At 46.9% G+C, this 12,804-nt stretch overlaps 1 protein-coding gene across 3 annotated transcripts in view; it reads right to left on the bottom strand.

The window, feature by feature from the left end:
- Window positions 1–5,792: 5,792 nt before the first annotated feature.
- Window positions 5,793–12,804, bottom strand: part of RGS6 (regulator of G protein signaling 6) — a 276,484-nt gene continuing 269,472 nt past the window's right edge. For all 3 annotated transcript variants that reach the window (XR_007204599.1, XM_048308534.1, XM_048308535.1), the window contains one exon: window positions 5,793–10,217. Coding sequence is in view for 2 of the 3 variants with exons in the window: in XM_048308534.1 (XP_048164491.1) it covers window positions 10,167–10,217 (51 nt within the window). In the remaining variant the exon portion in view is untranslated. The remainder of the gene's footprint in view (window positions 10,218–12,804) is intronic.

Here is a 12,804-nt window from a genome sequence, read left to right as displayed (position 1 = left end):
TTTTCAAAAAGACCTTCACTCTGCAGCCAGGTGCACTTGTTTCTGTGAAGACAAATATGCAGGGTTTTGAGAATGTCATGGATGTCAATAATAGGATTCTTTTCAGATGCTACAGATTTTACAGTTTTAAAGCCTTTGATGACCTGCCCTTCCTGGACTGGGCACAACTGCTGACTCCTCTCGCAGTGTTGGGCACGACCCCTTTCTGATGGGAGTCAGCTCCCCTTTTCAGCTACTGTGACAGAATTGAAAATGTGCCCAACAGGAAAGCTACAGTGGGTTTGGCATTGACTCTGTCTCCCCTTGGCACTCTTGCTAGGGTGAATTTGCAACTGAAATTCTGAATTTGGCAAGAAAAGGAGGAACCATTTTCCTGGCAGCCCTCCACAGGTACTCAGGAGAGTGGATGGGGGGTGGTAGCCACAGAACAGATGGCAGTGTGGGATGAAGGTAGGTAAAGTGGTCAAAGATGTGGAATAAATAGATTTAACAAATATGTTGCACCACAACATGTGTGACACATGCATGTAGTTTTCCATGAAGAGCACAATGCCAGGATGATACCTCACTTATGCAAATGACTGGGTAATTGTGCCATACAGACAAGCACAGCCCTTCTGTCTTCACATCACTATGTTTTTCCTGAGTGATCTTTTAAAGAAAGACAAAGGCAGCAAAATCGATAGCAGTCTTTGAGAAACTGGCATATGAGAAAAGCCTCAGCCATTACAGTGTGAGGTGGGGATAAGGCTGAAAAGAGACATGACAGTCCACAAATATCCACACTTTTCATGATGAGGAATGGATGTTGATATGAACTGCAATAAGCTCAAGACTATGCAAAAAATACACTAAGGGAAATACTCCGGGAAAAAAAAAAATCTATTGTGCTAAACACCTTTGCTATTTGTGGCCTACAGATGGCTCTCCCTGTTTTTAAACTTACTCAGAGATGACATTTTATGTTGTATTTCAGACTTTTTTTTTTCCTTGCAGTAAATGTTTAGAGTATAGAAAAATGTGTTCCTGAGGGCATCTGCTAAGGTCCCATCCACTGAGGTTTCAGAGGTGTGCTAGATAAAGCAACCTCGGTGAATATTCAGTAGGGAAAATCCTGCTGATTAAAGGGAGCAGTGGAAGATGAGCTGCCAGGTCTTTTATTATCTATGACTCCAGGACTATTGGTAGTGAAGGGAGTTCTTGCATAAAAGCCTTTCCTGGCTTTATTTATGCCAAGGCTGCTTCCAGGAAGGGGGAATCCATCATGTCAGAGATGAATGCAAACATAGAGCTTTCTCTCTTGCCCTCTCTCTCCATTTGGACTGTCCTTTCATTTAACATAGAGACTGTGGTGTTCTGTGTATACTCTGCAACCTGATTTGCTTAAGACTCCCCAGAAACAAAGAGATAGTGAAGGCAGGATCACCTTAATACAGTAACTTTACTGTTTTCTGGGAGCTGCTTGCTGGGTCAAAAGAGAAAGTCAGGCAGGGAAGGCCAAGTCCCACGAGAGTCGGATCCAGTGATGCCCTGACAGTCAGGCAGGGAGCCAAGGGAAGGATGCTGATCCAGGTCCCTCCACCTGCAGTCACACACATCTTCCCTGTGACCCATTAGAGACCTCAAAGCTTTGGCAGATGAGAAGAAAGGTCACCCCCAAACCACCGCTAGAGTGACGCAGGATCGCCACCATATTCATCAGGTCAATAATACCCCAGGTGAGAAGGAGAAAACCCACACTACCAATTTAATTTCCTATTTGATGCAGATAGCTCTAGCACTGCTCTCGACACTGCTTCCACATTTTAGAAGTCTGTGGTTTGCTGTGCTGCTTTTCATAAAGCTCTGACAGTTGTCTAATTAAAGGATGGCAGAAGGCAGCTAAGCTCTGCTCAGCTCTGGCTGTGAGGGCAGTTTTGCACAGGGGAAGGCAGGGTACAGCTGAGGAGTTCAGCATCAGGGCAGAGCATCTCCATGTCCAGAAGCAGGTTATCACAGAAGGACAGGCATTTTTGGGTAGGGTGCTACCTATCCAAAATGCATGACAGGCAGAAGCTCAGGAGTTTAGCTACAAGATAGGGCTTGCAAGTAGCCCCCAGTGGATGATCCATCATACTAAGCACAAAAAAGACATTTTTTTCCCCATGTGTTGGATATGAGAGTGTATGTACAGGGCTGGCTGAGGATACCAGCAAGACAAACTTTCTTAAGACTGTGGAAAGCTCTAGTTAGCTTGATTCTTCCAGACCATGCCCCAGATCTGTCTGTGTCCTGGCATGGAGGATCTGACATATGGTATCAGGCATCAGCTGAGGGACAGTTTTGCAGCCTTCCCTGCTACCATATGTATAAATAAATATGCAGCTGCACTGACAGACAAACATAAAGAAAATGGTGTCAGAGATTCCAGCTGTCCCAGAGGTGATAGCTCAGCCAAGCAGTCTTGAACACAGTGTGCAGGCAAATGCTAGAAACTTGCTTTTGCCAAGGTGCTGCCACTGCCTGAGCTCAGGATGCACTTTTATTGAAAAAGTGGGGTGAGGGGTGTGTATCTGATGCAAAAGTACTGATGCAAAAGTGCATCAGTAGCCTTGCACATTGCAGCCCTTGAGGAGTGTCTCTTTTAGTGAAGAGACTGATTCTTCTGCCAGCTTTCATAGGAAAATACTAGTTTGACAATCCCTTCATGATTTGTACAGACCAGCCTCTCTAAGAGGGCATCAGGGAAAACAAGAGTTAAGGAAAGGCAGCTGAGAACTGCAGATGCTGAAGCAAGGGGATGTGGGGAAGATCCAGGGCAATGGTGATGTGGTGTGCTGGCAGCATGATGAGTGGAGGAGCGCTGTTGCTCTGATGAGCAGAGCTGCAGGATGGCTTGAAGGCAAACACACAAAGCAAATAAGCCTGTCAAGCAAGACAAGGGACTGCACATTGCAACTTTCTGAGTCTGATTCCCAAGATATTAACGATGGACTCTGTGTGCACTAAGCACAGGGTCTAGTTGAGGAAGGTGATGATTTCCATGGCCTGTACTGGTCCCTTGCTGCAAAACCAGCAAATGTTACACATCCTGCAAAGACAAGTGGCACACAGAAAACAGAGATGCTCTAAAGGATGTAAGCCCAGCAGCTCTGAGCTCCCGTGGAGGGGTCACAGGCAGATCTGGGAAGCAGCACAGACCTCGAGGAGGGTCGCTGGCAGTCACACCTCCAGGCTCTGCAGGTGGGCATGGCCTGGCTTTGCTGGTGAGGAGAGCTTGGGTTGCAAACACTGCTCGGCTCTGGGACCTTCCAAACCATAGAGCCACAGCTCTTGTTCTCCTGTGAAGCAGTGCGCCCAGCTTGCTGATGCGCGGCTTTCCGGCTAATTTGGGAGGAGCAGAGCCATGCCTCGGGTGCTGGTGCCAGAGGGTGCAGGATGAGGGTCACTGAGCAGCACGGACGTGTGCTGCAGGGAACCAGGTGCTTTTTGCAGCCTCCGGCATGGGACAGAGCTTCCAAGCTCGGCGCGCAGCCTTTGTTTTCGGTGTTCGCTGCGGCTGGACACTGTCTATGCGGCTGGATACGATGAGGTTCCACGGGAAGGGTTAAGGCCCGCGGGCGAGGCAGCCGGGCCCCGCTCCCGCAGCGCCGCAGCTGCGGCCCGGCCCGGCCAGCTGGCTGCGGGCCCTGCCCGGGGGCGGCCCAGGCCCAGCTCCTGAGCGGCTCCGTGCCTGTGCGAGCCCAGATACACTCGACGGCAGCGCCGTCCAGCCCCGGCCCCGCTGCCCCTCCAGTCCGGGGTCACTGCAGGATGGTGCCCGTGTCCCCACATGCAGCACAGACCCACAGAGCCCACCTGACCTGCCCTCTGGAGCGCCCCTCCACCCACCGCCACTGCTCCCGGCCCCCCTCCACCCTCCCTGCGTCTTGCCCGCTGCTGGCAATGGGATGTGGCCTTGTGGAGAAGAAGCTCTGGCTGCCTCCAAGTCACACCACAGGGGCAGAAGGCCCTTCAGAATTTTTCCCTTGTAGAGGAAAATCCCACTGTGCCTCCTTTGGCCCCAAATGACCCCCAGAGAGCAATTTCAGAATCCCAGATGCTTTTAGGAGAAATTATGCATTGTATAAAGCATCATTCGATATTTTTTTTTATCTGCTGTGGTTTAAACCACGTGGCATGAGGTTCATGCAGAACCATGGCAAGAACCAGACACCCATAGTTCTGGGCTGTGAAGCTGTGCAACTTGTGGGAATAACCTGCACATGGATGGACATGAGAATCCAAAAGGAAACAATCCTCCTGAAATTCCAGTCCACACTACTCCACTTCCTAGTCTACCCACAGAAGGTGCTGCTCAGGGCTAGCTGTCACCTACTATTTATATAAGGATGGCATGGTTTAAGACCCCAAAGATGAGAGGGAGAAGCTCAGTTTAGCATCTCTGCTGACAGATAGCAATATCCAAGGAACAATTCCATTGCCCACAAGAGAGCTGTCCTCTGCCAGATGAGATGTTTCAGCATGTCTTCTGGGTCCCCCAGACAGGAATGCACTGGTAAATCCCTAAATTCTGCCCACTAACATCCACCCTCTGTGTGGGGTGAATCCACTATTTCCTATTGCAAATACAGAGGGCAACTACACTGACACTTGTGGCAATAGCCATAAATTCACATTAAAAGGCTTCAAGTAATAACATTGCTGTGTAAAGACAGCCTTTGAAAAGCTTGTTTCCAAAGCTTAGCAGCAGGATTAGGAGGTTGCTGGCTTTTAGCTGCAAGCTTTGCAGATGTTAGGGGCTGGCAAAGCAAAATCTGTATCACATGAAAAAGTTGATCGAGTCTGACTCTCCCCTGCCGTGAGATTACTTTTCTCACTACAAAGCATTTCTCCTCAGCAGTAAGTTCAAAGTACGTGTGGGCATGAAGATAGTGTATTGTTCACCAGCTCACTGTTCTGCTGAGCAGCCACGTCGCTTGCTCTCCGTCTTAGGTTATAAACAGTGCTGGGAAGCTGCAAAATTGCTCACAGCTTAATCGATGTAATCATGATAACCTAGCCTATCTTACCCTACTGTGAGCTCTACTTTAATAATCCTGCTTAATCATTAAACCACAATAAAAGCAAGCCAAGGAGTTTAAGGCAAGAGCCAAGCCAAGGTGTATCAGAGCACTGCTCCAAACTTGAACTGAGCAGTCAGCTAGAGACAGAGGAAGCCACATAAAGGGAAAGCAAAGTCGTTGTGCACAGGGTCAGAAAGATGTGGCAGAAAATTTGTATCCATTGGGACTTGTGAAGCTGTGAGCTACTCTTGCTAGTCAAGACTCTGCAGTGGTGCCCTATTTACATCCTTTTCCCAGGAGACCATCTTGTTATCTAGCACACACACTCCACTCAAGTCTTCTTGTTGATGTAGATGCTCTGACTAAACCCTTATGCCTGATGATTATCAAGTATAACACTGGTTATTTTTCAGAATGCTTTACCTCTCTACTGAAGAGTACAAAGACAGCAAATTCCTTGGACAGACCTATTCCTTGCCCATCGTGCTGCATATTGTGTTATGGCAAACAAATTTTTTTCTAAGGCCATTTTATACAGAAGGTGAGGTTAGATTAAAAAAAAAAAACCAAAAAAAACCCAGAAAAGCAGGAAAGGAGAGACACACTGCTTCTGTCACTCTGCTGGAGACACTGAGAACAGGGTTAGGCCAAGGCCTGCCCATGGATGCATCCAGGGCTTGCACTGATTCCAGGAGGATTATTCTTGTGTGCATGACTGCATGACAGACAGAAGAGATTTGGTCCTTGTTGCTTTGACTTTTCCAGGATGCTCCATTTATTTGTGCATTTTAGGAAACAGACTGGTACAGTCAGATGTTCTGTACCTGGGTTCCCCTTCTCCCACCCAAACCAGAAATAATTTTAGGCTAAAAGCATCACCCATGCCAGAAGATGAGAGAGCCAAATCCTTTCAAAGGCAAAAAACTTACCAAAACCAGGGTTTCACCTGAGTAGGACTAAACAAAGAACTTCACCACAGTCTGTGACAAGTTGGCTGAAGAGACAATGAGTCAATTTTGTATTTTTAGACCAAAATAATAGTCTGGATGAGGAAACAATCTTGCCTCAGCTTCCTTGAAAGTGGGAATGAGAGGATTGGTATTGCTGAGATTATTCCAGAATTTGGGTTATGGTGCAGAAAACTGATTCAAGTTCTGCAGTCTGAAACGGGGTATATTTTGTCTTCATTGTCTCACTACCACCTCTTGTAGGATTTGACTGCAGCATGGAAGCATCCTGATATAACTTTACAGTTGCATCATGGTGTTGTTACTGTAGTAACTTATTACTAGGACACCTTGTGTTATCTTTATTGCTGCAGTACCTGGTACAAACGTACCACTGTTTGTCCACACACGCTGTTATTACTGCCTTATTCCCCAAACTAATTTACTGCAGCATCCTGTTGTGTCTTATTGCTGCATTATCAAAATGCTACTTTACTGCAGCGGCCTGTGTTACCTTATTGCTACATTTATTCTGGTATTATTATGTCAGCTTACTGCCACTTTTTATGGCTGCCCTGCTACCATTTTATTACAGTACTCTATGGGATGTTAGTGCTGAGTTATACTGAGAGTACATTAATCCATTTGCTTCAGCCTAACGCTGTCTACACTGGCTTGTCGAACCTTTCCTAGTGCTTGTCCTGCTGCTGTTTTGCCACAATAGCCATGAATACTCTGGATACTCTATTATCCAAATAACAGTGCACAGCCATATTTCACAGCCATAGCCTTGTAAGTATGGGAAGTTTTGTAGCTAGCTTGTACAGCATGGACATTGTAAAAGCTTTCCAGACTGTCTTTCCTTGAATTGATGCCATTTAGAACATAAACAGAGGTGGAAAGCTGATTTCCTAACTCATCTTCAGCATGACGAGGTAGTTGGAAGACAGTGGACACTTACAAAGTAGCAGATTACTGCTTGCAATGCTCAATGGGATAGTGTTGGGTGTACAAGAGTAGCATCACTTGGAATAAGCAACGTCATTAAAAAGCAATAATTCAAGGATGCAGTTCATGTGGAACTAGTTACATGTTAGTATCACCATATGTGAAGTAAAAGACTTAGGAAGAACAGTTCATACATATTCCCAGGAGAAGGCCTTGTCTACTCTCATGTTTGTTTTGGATATATTTAGTCAGGAAATGAAGAGCAGAGTTTTCTTCCCTCCAGAGGATATGAAGCTCTGTCCGCTTAGCTAGCCATTGCTGAGCAGATTAGTTTGCACGAGTGTGCATTTAAATGGCAAGCTGTTCAGCATCCAGGCCCCCTGATGCACGCCCATATGCATGCTCTCCATGTCTGTAAGAATTCCCTCTATGTGCTCAACTGTTCAAACACGGAATATTCCCCACAGGCAAAATACTGTGGCAGCCAACATGACCATCCTGCAGGAATAAAGCTGAAAGACAGAGCAGAGTGCTTTGCTCACAGAGCAGCAGCCCATCCCCAAGTTAAAGTATGGTATTTCTGCTCCCTGCACAGACCATAACCCAAATTCCACCTTTCCCATCACCTGCCAGCATCCTCCAGTCCTGCCCACATATGCCCCCATGCCGCAGGACACCTCCATGGAGTTACCCCATCCTTCCCCCAGGAGACGACCTCTCCAGTGTCAGGAACTCACTGCAAAGCAGAGACCCACATGTACCACTTTACCATCCCTGCTCCTTGCTACACACCAGTTTCATGTTTCATATGTACATCTTCCTCAGGAATGCTCTGCAGACCAGTTTGAGGGTTCAAAAGACAGACCTCCCATGGGAAATGCCTTGTGGCTGGGCAGCACTGACAGCAGAGTAGCTCAGAGTGCGAGCAGCTGTTGGCTTACAGAGCTCCAGTGATGCATGGCACTGGCGGGTTTGACAGAGATAAAAACACCATCGACAAGGCTCTGAGAAGAGATGACCTCTGCATTTTCGTAGGGATGACCAAGGGGACACATATGCATATGCATGAATGGACAAGTGAGCTTATTACACAAAGACCTGCTATTTCCCAAGGGGACCCTTTGGCTGGGTGGGCAACAGAGGACAAATGAGTCTTGCAAGGACAGCTAAGTGACAGTTTAGAGGGGACAAAATGTCCTCTTCAGAGGCAGGGGACCACATGAATGTCCGGGACATTCATGGTGGTTATGCAGTCCTGGAACTCACTTGTGTCATGTATATGGAGGATGAATTTGGTCTGAAGGCCTCAGACAGCAGGCTGTTTAGAGTATAGGCATGTGTAAAGAACAAACATCATACTCAGTATTCTACTGTACATTCATGCAGGTGTATGGACCTTAGGTATAATTGATATTAGGACTTTTCTGCAGGAAAGAAAAGAGATACCAGAATGAGAGCTGTCATGGGCAAAGAGGAAGGTCCTTTTTCTGACAGAAACTATGCTGGCATGTTTTTTTGCATACATAGGCCTTAGATATTAGAATAATACTTGTGTCAGAAGTGAATGTTGTTGATAGCCAGTTGTCTACTTAGCTAGATGGTTTTGCCTAGGTAGGAATGCAGACTTGTAGCTATATAACAGTTTCTACTACCTGTACAAAAAGCCAATTTGCCTTGGCATGAGTGAAGAAGACCAAGAAGTGTCTAGTTTCATGTATGCTTCAGATCTGAACTGCTTACAAAATATAGGAGGTTTTGTGGTACTAAGTCAGCTGAGTCTTGAAATTCTTTTCATATATAGATAATGTACTGTATATGAATGGAGGCCATTTTCCTATCTGCAGCTAGTATAAGTGGGTTTTATATTAAAGTCACTTCAATCCTGTCCTCATCCTAACCTCCATACCCCCAACAGTTTGAAACAAGCTACTGGGTCATCTTTTGCTGTTGCATTCATGGGCTGTAGGTCAGATGAGTTTTAGTGGAAGCTCATTTCCTCCAATGGTACCATTTCATTCTCAGAATGATGTTTCTCAGCAGGGTCAGTTGTCTGAGCATGATATCACAGCTGGGTGTGCTGCTGTTTAGGGAGGGTCACCTGGCACCCAGCACCCTGCCCATTCACATCCTGCTTCTGCTGGTCCCATCTCCATCAATTCCCTCCTCACTGTAGGCTGAATTTTGACACCTGCCCACATCAGAGTTGCCTTTCCCTGGATACATGAGTGAATTTTGGCCCTCTCTGATTGGAGAGCTGAAGTCCGGTTTGGTTTGCTTGGAGAAAAGCTTGAACATCCATCATTGATTAGGTATGCAAAACCTTAAATAAATAGAAAAGTAAATAAAATATAAACCAACTCGCTTTAAAGTACCATGTGTGTGTTTGTGTGTGTGCTCTCGTGTGCGCATTGCACATCTCAAACATGGCTTTTTAAGCATCAGGCGGAGTCTGATCACATTTGCACTACGCGCACATGCAGAACGATTCCGCCGACATCAGAGAATTTGCACCAGGATCGGAGTCTGACTCAAGGGGGAAGATCCTCAGGTGATGAAAACCACTCCTGCTCTCCTGACTTCAGCTGAGGATCTGGCCATCATCTCTGGACATGCTACATGCTATTGGAAGGACAATGAGTGCTGAACTTAAATAGTGCCTTTAGTTTTTTCATTGCTTTAAAGGAGAAGAAACATAGGAAAGAAAAACAAAGTTAAAGTCAGTGAATCTGCAGGAGAAATGCATTTGGGATTTTGTGAGAAGGAGAAGCAGCTTCCAGCAGATATTTTATTGGATCCAGATGGCCACACGAAAGGGAGCAAGTGAGATTGCAGCGCCATCTTATTACAGTCACGTTTGTGCCAGGAAGAGATGTGGAAAAACACTGATCTCTCTCAGCTCTTCTTTCTCCAAGCTGTGGTTTGGGTCTGTTTCCTTAAATAACGAGACAGCAAGCCCTCACCTCGTCAACCTCCAGTGTATGGTGAAATGTGCTCCTCCAAACCTCAGTTGGAAACAAAGTACCTGCACAGAGCTCAGCGTCCTTACAGAGCTGCACAGACAGAGAAGCGTTGGTGTAAACTGTGAAGAGAGGTGCTCCACTGGCGCGCGGCTGTCTGCTTCCACTTGCTCAGGCTGTCTACCCTGCAGGGACCTGCTCTCCCTGAAATGCCCCGTCCCCGGCAGTGGTCCCAGCTGTCTCTCCCACGGGGCAGTCGGCTGGAGCCGTCAGGAGGACTGCATCAGGCCCGTGAGGCGCTTGCTTGCCAGAGACTTTCCCTGGAGGGAGGGACAAACAGACAGAAGAGACCCAGAGGTGTAAGTGATGTCACGGGATGGTTTCTCTGGGAGTGAGGGGCAGGGGCTTTCCCCCAGAGCAGAACATGAGGCTCTCCTGACAAGGGAGGCAGGCGATGTGGGGTGAGCCTGCCCCCAGCATTAAATGTGCCTGCAGTTTTGCCCCAGGCAAGTGGTTTGGCAAGGACGAGTTGCGCCTAGTGAAATCCAGCGGCTATCACTCAAGGCTGTGCCCTGGGACTCTATTTTGTGAAGATGTTTCCTTCTCCAGTTCCATGGGAACTGGTGAAAGCAAAGCCCTGTCCTACACTCACTGCTACTCATTCTGCCTAGTACTATCCTGCTGGTGCAGAGCTCTACCCCAGCTTGGGGAGGGATGCACAGCCGAGGCTACTGTGAAAACTGGGATGTCCCTCCCACAGTCTGTGAATCAGTATCACCCGCACAGCATCGATCAGCAACAGGAATAGGGAAAAAGTAATTTCAGAAACAGTTTAGCCTGTTCCTGCCCTGCTGTCACTCACCTTTTCACACTCCTTGGTCACTTGCCTCCTGGGTTGGTGCCTGTTCACTCCTACTTGGCCTCCCTGCTCTCCCTGTACTCTCCTCCAAGCCACCAATGCATGCCTTGCTCATGCCCTGCTGTCATCCACATGAGCTTTCCCCCTGACTGGCAGGACCAACGACTAGGAAGAAGGAAGGTCACCTGCACATCTGAACCCCTTCTCTGGCTTAGACCATGCAGCACCTGCTTTCAGGAGCAAAGGACATACAGGACCTATTTCGAGACCTAGAGTTAGTCTTCTCCATTTGCAGACAGGGTATATCCCCATACGGAATACGGATAGCTTTGCAATTACTGATAAAACAGTGAAAAACTGTTTCAGGTATTGCACCAGTTGCTGTGTTTCTTTGGTGAGCTTTCCTCTTGAAAAATGATGTTTTTCTTAAAGGAAAAAAAAAGTCTTGCTTGAAATAAACATTCAGGGAATACCAGAGAGCTGCAGAATACCTAGCAGCTCTTAAACAACCTCCTCTTCATTACTATATTTAGCCAAGATTTCCTTTGCAAGAGGAAGTCTTACTGATTGCTGTTTCAAAGAAAGAGCCACAAAAAGAGCAAGAAAAATGGATTATACAGTGAAAATATGTGCAAAATGTAGAAAAATTTGAAATGTAAAAATTAGCAGGCTACTTGAAATAAATATTTTTAAACAAGTTAACACTCTAGGAAAAAAGAAACACTTCCCAACTCCCTTTGATTTCTAATCTCTTTCCATGTAGGGCTGTTCCAGGAGGATGTAGCTGTTCTCTACAGAAGCCACATTTCATTACTGAGATGTGTGACTTTCACCAAATAATTTGTTCAGCTGCATGAGCACACACGGCCTAATCTGTCCGTGTTCTGTATACGAGCAGTTGGCTGTGGGAAATACTGCCATCATGCCAATTGTCCTGTCTGGGACGAGAGACCTACAGCCATTGCTCTGTGCCTCACACGCAGGGCTCAGCATGGGAATGGCCAGCTCCATCCCAGAGCTCTGCACACACACCATTTAAGAGATATATCTTTGGTTTGGTTTTTTTTCACTATCAATAAAATTTTTGATTATTATTATTTTGAAATGCATTGTTGTGACGCTTGGGTTGTCGTTTTGTTGCCGTTAAGGAATACCAGAGAGAGTGCAAAGGAATTATCAGTTCCTGAATCCTATTTATAGGAAGAAGGTAAAGATGTGGATGTTAATCCCTGGAAGAATAACATGGCTAAATTTAGGGGGAAAAAAGTTAGTTTCCACCAATATTTGGGTACTTCCTTAGGAAAAAAATTAACAAATAAGCCTTGGTTTATATAATGCCTTGTTCTGTCAGACTCTAACTAATCTGCGCCAGGCAGCTCCTCTTGTTATCTTCTCACAGGCAGGTGGCTTGGGGCTACGCCAGCTCCCTGCGTCAGGTTCCAGCAGGGCCGAGGAGCAAACACTGTTCCACATCCCGCTCCCATTTCAACATTCCTGTGTTCAAAGCAGGAAGGAGAAACGCCGGTAGTGGGCCAGGCTGAGGAGAGGGGACAGCTGACCTGGAGAAGGCGGTGGGTTGGAAACGGAGCCAATGGCCGTGGTTTGCGCAGAGCAAAAAACAACTCGCTCACGGGTTTCCCAGTGGAAACTGCTTCCCGTTGCGGGGAAAGGCAGTGGCCTCCATCTGCAGCTCCCCCGTCTCATGGGAAAGGCGTTACCCTGGGAACTGCAGCAAACTTCCCGCCTGCAGGCTGGGATGAGTCCCCAGAGCAAAGCCCGTCTGTCTGGGAGGATAACCGTGCCAGAGAACAGCCTCACACACAGGGACATGCAAACAGATGGGTGCAAGAAGCTCTGTTTTAAATCAGCAAGAAGCAAGCAGCAATGTTGTCTGCTCGGCTGTTGCGTTCACCTCTGTGCTAGGACAGATGGCAAAAGGATCCCTGAAATTGCATAGAAGGATTAATGCTGTGACATTTTTGACTACAAGCAAAAGCGCTGTAATGTTTGGCCCTCAACTAGAGGCATACTGATGTAGGGGATTTTGT

Source organism: Corvus hawaiiensis, chromosome 6, assembly GCF_020740725.1.
Source record: "Corvus hawaiiensis isolate bCorHaw1 chromosome 6, bCorHaw1.pri.cur, whole genome shotgun sequence".
NCBI lineage: Eukaryota > Metazoa > Chordata > Aves > Passeriformes > Corvidae > Corvus > Corvus hawaiiensis.
This window is presented reverse-complemented; position numbering and strand designations above follow the sequence as displayed.